The 9,599-nt window shown below is 39.0% G+C and overlaps 1 protein-coding gene across 8 annotated transcripts in view; it reads right to left on the reverse strand.

The window, feature by feature from the left end:
- Stk38l (serine/threonine kinase 38 like) overlaps positions 1-6,572 on the reverse strand; it is an 84,509-nt gene extending 77,937 nt beyond the window's left edge. Inside the window, exons 1-2 of one of the 8 annotated variants that reach the window (XM_074083059.1) lie at positions 6,415-6,466; positions 5,792-5,931 (exon numbers count right to left, since the gene is read on the reverse strand). Coding sequence is in view for 1 of the 8 variants with exons in the window: in XM_074083054.1 (XP_073939155.1) it covers positions 5,760-5,959 (200 nt within the window). In the remaining 7 variants the exon portion in view is untranslated. Of the gene's footprint in view, positions 1-3,435; positions 6,357-6,414 lie in introns of those variants that run through there. The other 7 variants (XM_074083058.1, XM_074083056.1, XM_074083055.1 and 4 more) reach the window with 7 other exon arrangements.
- Positions 6,573-9,599: the final 3,027 nt, after the last annotated feature.

Raw genomic sequence — 9,599 nt, forward strand, 5'->3', positions numbered from 1 at the left:
TTTATACACAATGGAATAAAAGTCATGAAGAAGAATGAAATCTTATCATTCACAAGTAAATGTATAGAACTGGAGAACATCATCCTGAGCGAGGTTAGCCAGGCTCAGAAGACCAATAATTGTATGTTCTCCCTCATATGTGGACTTTAGATCAAGGGCAAATACAGCAAGATGATTGGACTTTGGTCACATGATAAGGCAAGAGCACACAAGGGAGGTATGAGGATAGGTAAGAAACCCAAAAAACATGATAGTATCTGATGTCCTCAATGCAAAGGAACTAATGCAGAAACTTTAAAGCGACAGAGGCCAATAGGAGAAGGGGATCAGGAACTAGAGAAAAGGTCAGTTTGAGAAGAATCAACTTAGAATGTAACACATTTGTACATGGAAGCAATGCTAGGAATCTCCCTGTATAGCTATCCATATCTCAACTAGCAAAAATGCTTTGTCCTTCTTAATATTGTTTATACTCTCCTTCAACAAAATTAGAGATAAGGGCAGAACAGTTCCTGCCTGGAAGCGAGGGGGTGGGGGGGAGAGGGAGGGGGCTGAAGGAAAGAGAGGGGGTAGGGGTTAGGGGGGAGAAATGACCCAAACATTGTATGCATATATGAATAAAGGGGAAAAAAAAAGAAAGAAAATGGTGCAGTCCCCCCAAAAAAAGTATAAAAATTTCTGATTATGTATCCAGGATTGCTGAAGAATCTAGAACTATAGTAAAAATCTCTAAGCCATAAAAAGCACAAGAGCAATGACTGTATTTATAACAGCAGAATAACAATGGGAGAGCTGGAAGAAATATTATCAATGTGTACAGAAGCTTCTCTATCCTAAACTTTTAACTTTTTAAACTTTCATAGACAGAATGAAAGTTAAGCCCCATAGCAAAGGCAAAGCAATTTCTGTATACCAAAAAGTAGATGCACAGTCATTTTTAGTTGCTGCCATTGGAAGTATGCTGTATTTATGGTTGATAAGATATTAAACATTAATTCCATACTATTCAGGAATTGTAAAAGTGTTCCAAAATTTAGAAAGAAGGGGAACAATTCCCCCTCCTGAATCAGATGTAAAGATGACAGTATCTGAAAAAGGTAAAAAACAATGAATGTTTCCTGTACACATGGGGATCAGAGACTTACATATTATATGTGAAAACTGTATACTTGTCAGCAAAAGACAAGGAAAACAAGAAACCTGTATATATGATCAGAGACTCAACATCAATTTGAGCTGCCAAGTGCTCCAGTGTTAATTTAGGAGAAGGCAAGGAGTTGTTCAAAAATTTTAAAGTAATGGGGGTAAAATATGATCAAAGAATGCTATATGTATGTATGAAAATGTCACAATTAAACTCACTATTTTATATAATTAATATACACTAATAAAAAAAAAGGGGAGAAAAATTTAAGCCAGGTGCTGGTGGCTCACGCCTTAATTCTAGCTACTCAGGAGGCAGAGATCAGGAAGATCGCAGTTTGAAGCCAGCCCAGGCAAATAGTTTGCTAGACCCTATCTTGAAAATATCCATTAAAAAACAAGTTGGCAGAGTGGCTCAAGGTGAAGGCCCTGAGTTTAAGCTCCAGTACCGCAAAAAAATTTAAAAAAAAAAAAAGAATTTTTTTTCATTTTTCTTTTATTATTCATATGTGCATACAAGGCTTGGTTCATTTCTCCCCCCTGCCCCCACCCCCTCCCTTACCACCCACTCCGCCCCCTCCCTGTCTCCCCCACCCCCTCAATACCCAGCAGAAACTATTTTGCCCTTATTTCTAATTTTGTTGTAGAGAGAGTATAAGCAATAATAGGAAGGAACAAGGGGTTTTGCTGGTTGAGATAAGGATAGCTATACAGGGCATTGACTCACATTGATTTCCTGTGCGTGGGTGTTACCTTCTAGGTTAATTGTTTTTGATCTAACCTTTTATCTAGTACCTGTTCCCCTTTTCCTATTGGCCTCAGTTGCTTTAAGGTATCTGCTTTAGTTTCTCTGCGTTAAGGGCAACAAATGCTAGCTAGTTTTAAAAAAAAAGAATTTAAAAGCTAATTATACTACAAGTGCTATTATCACAAGCCACAGACAACTGACAAGGCATGAGGCATATTTGAATTTACAGGACATCAGTGTGAATGGTCAGGTCACTACATGACTTGTGACTTCCCTAAGATCTGTGCAGAGATCACCTAAGCAGGAGGCTACATGCTTCAGTGGATTTTCAAGGTAGACAAAAGTATTCTATTGTGGAAAAAGATGCCCCCCCCACATTTCCATCTGCAAGGAGGTGACAGTATGTCTCGTTTCCCTTTGATGGAGCAACTTACACTCTTTTTTACTAAATACAACCTTTCAAAACCAAGCCTGTACTTAGAGAAATATGTAAATTTTTTATAACAACATAGACTTATAAGCATCTCCATAAAATTATGGGCTAAATATCTTGATTGACTTTGTCAATCAAGGGATGGTAAATGGAGACAGTATACCATCACTACCTAATTTAAGATGTGTTAAAAGTAACTTTTGGGGTTTTTGTTTTGTCATTTTTTTCTTATTCTAATATTATAAATACATGGGTTTTAAATCCTGGGATAGTGCTACTGTCCCATTAAGCTCATCAATCATAAATTATCCTACTTGTAGTAGGATAATTTCTAAAATTTACCCTATTCATCCAAGAAGAGAATACTTACTACAGTCCTTCACAGAGAATGGCCTCTGGCACTCTCCTTAAACCATGAGTCAATCAGTACACTAACGAAGCCAAAGAGCCCAGATCTCAATACACAGCTGCGTAAGGGCAGGCAGTAGCCCTATCACCATCCACTCACCATCACAGCTAAATCTAGCTGTGATTCCAATTTTTTGATAACCTCTAACAAATATGGACTATTCCTGAAAATTTGTAAATAAAATGAGCTGGACCATTCTTTCAGCAACCCTTTATTCAGTAGGCCATTAAGGAGGTACAATATATTTCCACAGAAACTTTTAATTCACGATTCCAAAGAACTTTCAAAGTTGCCCTAATATCAAGTATTAGTGGCTGAACTTCTCTCATTTTATTATATATGTACAACCCTTTATTCACAATCCTGTTTCAGCCATAATCAGCACAGCTATTTGTAGAAATAAAAACTGAAAGGGCTGAGATTGACATTCAGTCATTAACTAAATCCCAACTTCTAATTCAATCCAGAAAACAACCAGTGCCAAGTTGCTTTTAAAAACTACAAAGCAAAATATACTGAGTCAAACCATTTATGCAAAGTAGTTAATATAGTTACGACTTCTCATTTCTGAATCCCGATAGGTAATGACAGGTAGTAAGTCAAAATTATCAAAAGTCTCATTCGATGATTTCATTTAATTGGCACCAAAAGCAACTTTCAAAAATGGATTATAATATTTTATATGCCAAAAAACTTATTCACCTATGTTTTCATTATTTCGGAGTTCTTTCCAGAAAACTGATCCCCAAATTTAGTTGTCAGAGATATGCATTTTCCCAAATCAATTCTTTAAAACTATAGACCTGAGAAAGACCATCTGAATGGGAGAGAAAATAAAGGCAACAGGTAAGCACCGTGGTACATATATAAGCCAGCATACTTGTATTTTGGTTGGAATTCTGATTCTACCACTTACTAGTTATCTGACCTTGGTACCTCATTCACTCCATCAGCAAAAACACTTACTCCAAACAGTTGTTGTGAGAATTAGACCCAAGTAAATAACTAATATAAGGAAAAGGGTTTAGCAGCAAGCAGCATTCTATAGAGTGTTCCCTGACTGTCATTATCATGTGATTAATCAACCCCAATCATCACACAAATGCCTTTTCTTACTCAAAAAAATTCTCCGCTGGGCTAGTAGAATTTAATCCCTCCCTCCTTGCCTTCCACATAAAATGCACTTTGTATTCTACTTATTTGAACGGGCACATTTCTCCCCCATTAGATTATACCTCCTTAGAGACAGAGACCACAGTCATCTGAATGTACCAAGCAAAAATATTGTTCATTGTTGCCTTTCATTCCCTTCCCTCTAAACTAAAAGTTGTGAAAAATAATACCCTGTCAATTAACAAAACTTTTACCTGGAGACAGAAGTACTGGGCATACCTGCTAAATATTCCCTTAAGATTTGAACAAAACTGTTGGAGGAGAAGGGAGAAAGAAATGAGGATTCACTTAATTTTTAATTTAAAAAAAAAAATTAAGCCTTAAGCTTGCTTTCACTATCTCCTCCAAAAAAGCACATGGAGCTTTTAATATAAGAGTATCATACTTTCTGCATTTGTCAAGTCTAACGTAATCATAACTTGCCCATTTGATTTTAATGTAATACTAAGTGACAATATCTTGCTTAATTGACCCTACATTTATTTATGTAAATATCACCTTAATATTACATTGAGAGGCAAATCTTTCTGGCTTTGATTTGCACCTTCTTTTCCATCTTAAAAAAGTGCAACCAAAATTTTATTTTAATGTGTGTTAGCCAACTTTACTAAAGCAATGATGTTTCCCCTACTTTTAGAGGGAAAAGAACTTTTCTCAAAATAAATGGCTAAATTGAATCCACTGCTTTGCTACCATTTTCTTCCAAGTACAATTTTCCTTTGTTCTTACCTTTTGAAATTAAATTTTCAGCATAAAAATTGCTGAGGACAGCTTTTAATTTGCACAAGTAATTTTAGCTCTATTCTTTGACTTGTTTTTAAACAAAGTCAGAAACAAAACCGTAGAGAAGAATTGTACTCATTTAACGTGGTTTTTCTAAGTGTAATTTTCTCATTCCCCAGTGGCACGGCCTTTCAAAGAGTACAAAAACTACACCCAACTCAACTTATTCTAAACACACCCCCGCCAAAGGGGAAACATAATCAGCCATCTAAAGAGAAACACAAAGCTAAGTGAGTCCAAAGCAAAAAAAAAAATTTAACCATTGTATTTCTTGAGATGAGGATTTTTTTCAGATAAAAGTACTATGATGAACCTATGCAGTGAATAAATACAATTTAATACATATCTTTGACTAATTTCTCAAGAGAAATTTGACTAATTTCACAAGAGTGGCTAATTCACATACAATACCTCTCAGGCACTTGAGAGACAGTATAATAAAGCTAATTGTTTTATATATCCTGAGACATAGAGAGAAAAGCCAGTGAAATTCAAAGAGGTTTCTAGCATCTTATATAATATATATATACATATAAGATTGATATAGGAAAACTTTTTTAAAAAATCTGTATTAGGAAAGCAAAACAGGAGTAAGAACAATAGGCCTTAACTTAAAGTAGGGAGACCTGTCAAATTTAAGCAACGACGCAAAAAAAAAAAAAAAAAAGACAAGGTTTCATCCATCAATCCCTATCTTAAAATCAAGGAAGCATAACTTAAACCAGTTAAAATTGTCTCCTCGGATCTTAGCAGTAATAAAGCTAGTACTCAGAACACTTCCAAGGAAGTGGCTTCTATCAAAGTTTATCCCAAGTTATGTGAAACTGCATTGTATCAAGCGAGGAACACCATCACACTTTTGGACAAGCCACTACTTCTAGCACCAGCAGCACATCGTCCCCCCACCCTCGCCTCCCATTTCTTTTTATATCATTTCCCCGAACTTAGAGCCCGAAAAGCGATCCCATAAAACGAAAGCAGTATCCGTAAACGGAAGGACCCTGGCTGAGAAAATAGTTTGTTCTTTTGCTGTCCACCTGGCAACTTTTCAAGGGTGAAACGTCCCTTACCCGGAGGGTAGAATCTTCATATTCTCACATACCAAACCACCACTCGTTGGTTCTGGATAGCACAGGTGAAAACGGGGCGTAGGAGAAATCGATGTTCCGATGGTAGGGACAGACCCGAGGCCGGCTTCGAACACTCCGTGTCCCGGCAGCTCGGCGGTTTCACGGAGTCCGACTGACAAAGGTTGGATGATCTGACGCATCAGTTTTCAGGACTGGCACACCAATAGCCCCACAACTGAAGAGCCGCGCTCAGAACCCGTCCTCTCCACAACGTCGGCGGGAGGGCAGGGACGCGAGAGGGGACCGACCCGGACAGGACCCACGACATTTGTTGGTGTTTGTAAAGCCAGGCAGGGACCCGAGAGGGGGCTAGGCCGGAGAGAGGAAAGGGGCGGGGGTACACAAAGGCTCCTCCCTGGGCTCGAACCCACCTCTCCGGACACGCGGGGCCGGTAGCACCTGGGAATTCAAGCGCCAAGGCCGCCGCCGGCCCTGCCCTGGAGACATTTCCAGCCCTGGAGACATTTCCAGCTCCGGAATTAGCCCCCAGTCCCCCGCACACTTAAAGACATAGCAGCCCTCCCGCACCCTGGCTGGCAGGCTGGGGCACCGCACCTCCCTATCCGGCCGCCGCCCCGTCCCACTCCGCATTCACCTGCCTCAGTCAGGACCGCGAACCAGCCGGCTCAGCCTCCGCCAGGACCGCCACCGGCCCGCGCCCGTCTACTCGCTCCGCCCGCTCCGCCCTCGCTCCGCCCTGGGGAGGTGGGGCCAGGGCCACCCTGAACTCTCGCGAGCCCTCCCTCCTCGGCTTCTTGGTGGCTGGGCCAGCCCGACTGCCCTGTCGTCATACGCACCACAGCCGGAAGTATCCCTCGGTCCTCAACGCCGGCCCGACCCCGCCCACCTCCGCAGCGGGAAGCCCTGATTGGTCCGGAGGGAGTTGATAAGGCCGCGGAACACTTTCCTGTATACGTGAAAAACTTGCTTGAGTGATTTTGGAAAATCTAAAATAATGGACAGTTCTGGCTATATCACTAGGATCCAAGAATTGTAGTCCCCCCAGATCTAAGGGGAATAAGCTTCAGGACCCCCCCAGTGTATGCTTGAAACTGAGTATAGAACCACCATATATACTGTTTTTCCTATACATACATACATACATTCTTATGATAAAATTTAACACAAATTAGACACAGTAAAAGATTAACAATAGTTTACCATAAATCTTAGCAACCTCATATTCTTTTCTTTCCTTAGATCAAGAATTTTGAGTCTTTGCTCCCATTTTTCCTGTGTTTCTCCCTCCTTTTTTTCTATTTTCCATACTTTATCCTGTTATACCAAAATAAATCCTTGTTTAAAAATTTCACCTTATCACTTAAAGGAAGCATTTCACAGCTCCTCTTTGATATATCCAAATCGCTACTCTCGGTTCTTGCAAGTCCATTTGATAATTGAGAGGATTACTCACTCAGGGCAGGTAGCATATACAATGTGGATACCCCGGACAAAGGAATGACGCAACTCTTGGGTGAGACAGAGTGGGATCGTGCAAGATTTTATCAGGCTACTGCGAATGTCATGCAATTTAAAACTTAGGAATCATTTTTCTCTGGAATTTTCCATTTAAAATTCTTCCACGATTGTTGACTGTGGTAACTGAAATTGTAGGAAGTGACACTGTATGTAAATTAAGAGGGATGGAAATGCAGTATTTAGAAAGTCAACTTCTATAGGATGACTCAGAGGGAGGGTTTTGGGAAGATGAAGCAGTTTGCATTGGAAGACAAAATTGGCCTTTTGGGCAAGCCAAATAAGAGAATCACTTCCAATAACTATTGAAAAATTTGGTTTTTTTTTTTTTTTGGTGGGACTGGGATTTGAAGTCAGAGCTTTGTACTTGCAAAGCAGGCACTCTACCACATGAGCCACAGCTCCATTCTGTTTTGCTGTGGTTATTTTGGAGACTGCATCTCTCAAACTATTTGCCCAGGCTGGCCTCGAACCATAATCCTCTAGATCTCAGCCTCCCAAGTAGCTAGAATTACAGGTGTGGGCCACCAGTAACCAGCAACAAATTTATTGTTTTTTTTTTATGCTGTGAAATATTTTTAATTTTATTAGAATATAATACATTGTAATATTTACATATGTGCTTACAAATTATCTTAGTTAAATTAACCCCCCATCATTCTCCCTCTTCCCTCATCCCTCCTTCTCAAAACAATTTCAACAGTTTTCATTCTTTTATTTTCATATATGAGTACAAAATACATCCACCATATTCACCCTCATTCCCCCTTTCCTTATGTCCCCTCCCACCTCCCTCTGGTACTCACCCCCAGAAAAGACCTATTTTACCCTCCTGCCCTTCATTTTTTTAGATGTATATTGATAGTCCAATGGGGATTCACCTTGGTACTTCAAGTCTGTATATCATGTTTTAATCAAATTAGCTCCCCCCATTACTCATTCTCTTTTCCCTTGCTCCCTTAATATTCAACAGCTTACAGTACAGTACATTATATTATATTCATATGTAAGTGGGTTGTTTTAATTTTTTCATTCTCTTTTTTTTCCTCTCCTGCCTCCCGTAGGCCCCTCAGAGAGACTAATACAATTTTGTTCTCTTTCTCATTATGTACATGTATATATAAATAATCATGTATGTACCTATATATATACATTTAACTTATAGATATAGCTTCCACATATGAGTGAAAACAACAAATTCACTCTTAATCTGAATATTGAAGGTTTTATAAAATGCCCTTAGCTTTTAGACTACTAAAACAATATACGAGGACTAAGGGCATGGTTACTCATGGCAAGACCCTGAATTTAAACCCTATTCCTGCCAATGATTGTAATAAATTAGCAAAATATTTATGAAGGTTGCAGAAAATATCAGTTAAATACATCAAGGCCAGGTGACAAGTGTGAAATGCTTAGGACAGACTTAGGAAATGCCCCTCTTTATTATACTCTATGTTTTTTCATACATAGCTTGGGAAAAGCACTAGTCTGTTTATCAGTATATGCTTGAGGAGATAAGTTTCACTTACAGCTTATGATCATTTTGAGGCTCAAATAACAGTTGTCATACACAAGCATCGTAAGTTTAACAACCTTGACAGAGTCTTACCCACCCCACTCCCTGTACTGCATATATTGATTCAGGTGGGGCAGAACAAGAACAGTTTTATGGTAAGTTTGTTTCCAAATGTGTCATGCTTTTTCAAAGCACTAGGGTAATATGAACTAATCCAGAGTATCAGACTAGATTAATGCTGATTAAGCAAAAGCTTTGATCCAATTTCTAGCTTGGGACCATTCTAAACAAATTTCCTCAGGAGGTTGTTGAAGGTATCCAAACTGAAACAAAGCTTACGTACCTTTTTAGAAATTTGGTAAAAATCTATGTAACCCTTTTTAAAATAATGCTTTGCAATTCATAAAATCTAAGGCTGGAAGGGAAGTTAATATTAATAAACAATTATTAAAAATACTAAAATGTGAGTTTATAATACATTTATGTGATGGGTAGCTCTTAAGATGACACCCAATGAGGCTTACCTTCAGGTATTCCTGCCTTGTGAAATTCCCTTCTTTTGAGTATGTGTTGACTCTCATGACTTGGTCCTAGAAAAGAGAATACTGCAAAGTGATGAAATGTTATTTCCATGAACAGTTTACAAAAGACTCTGGTTTTCATCTCCCTTGTCCTCTCTTGCTTTCACTTGTTCATTCTGATGGAAGCCAGCTGCTATGTTGTGATCTGCCTTGTGGAGAGGCCCACATGGCAAGGAACTGAGAGAAATCATCAGTCAAAAATCA

Source organism: Castor canadensis, chromosome 8, assembly GCF_047511655.1.
Source record: "Castor canadensis chromosome 8, mCasCan1.hap1v2, whole genome shotgun sequence".
Lineage (NCBI taxonomy): Eukaryota > Metazoa > Chordata > Mammalia > Rodentia > Castoridae > Castor > Castor canadensis.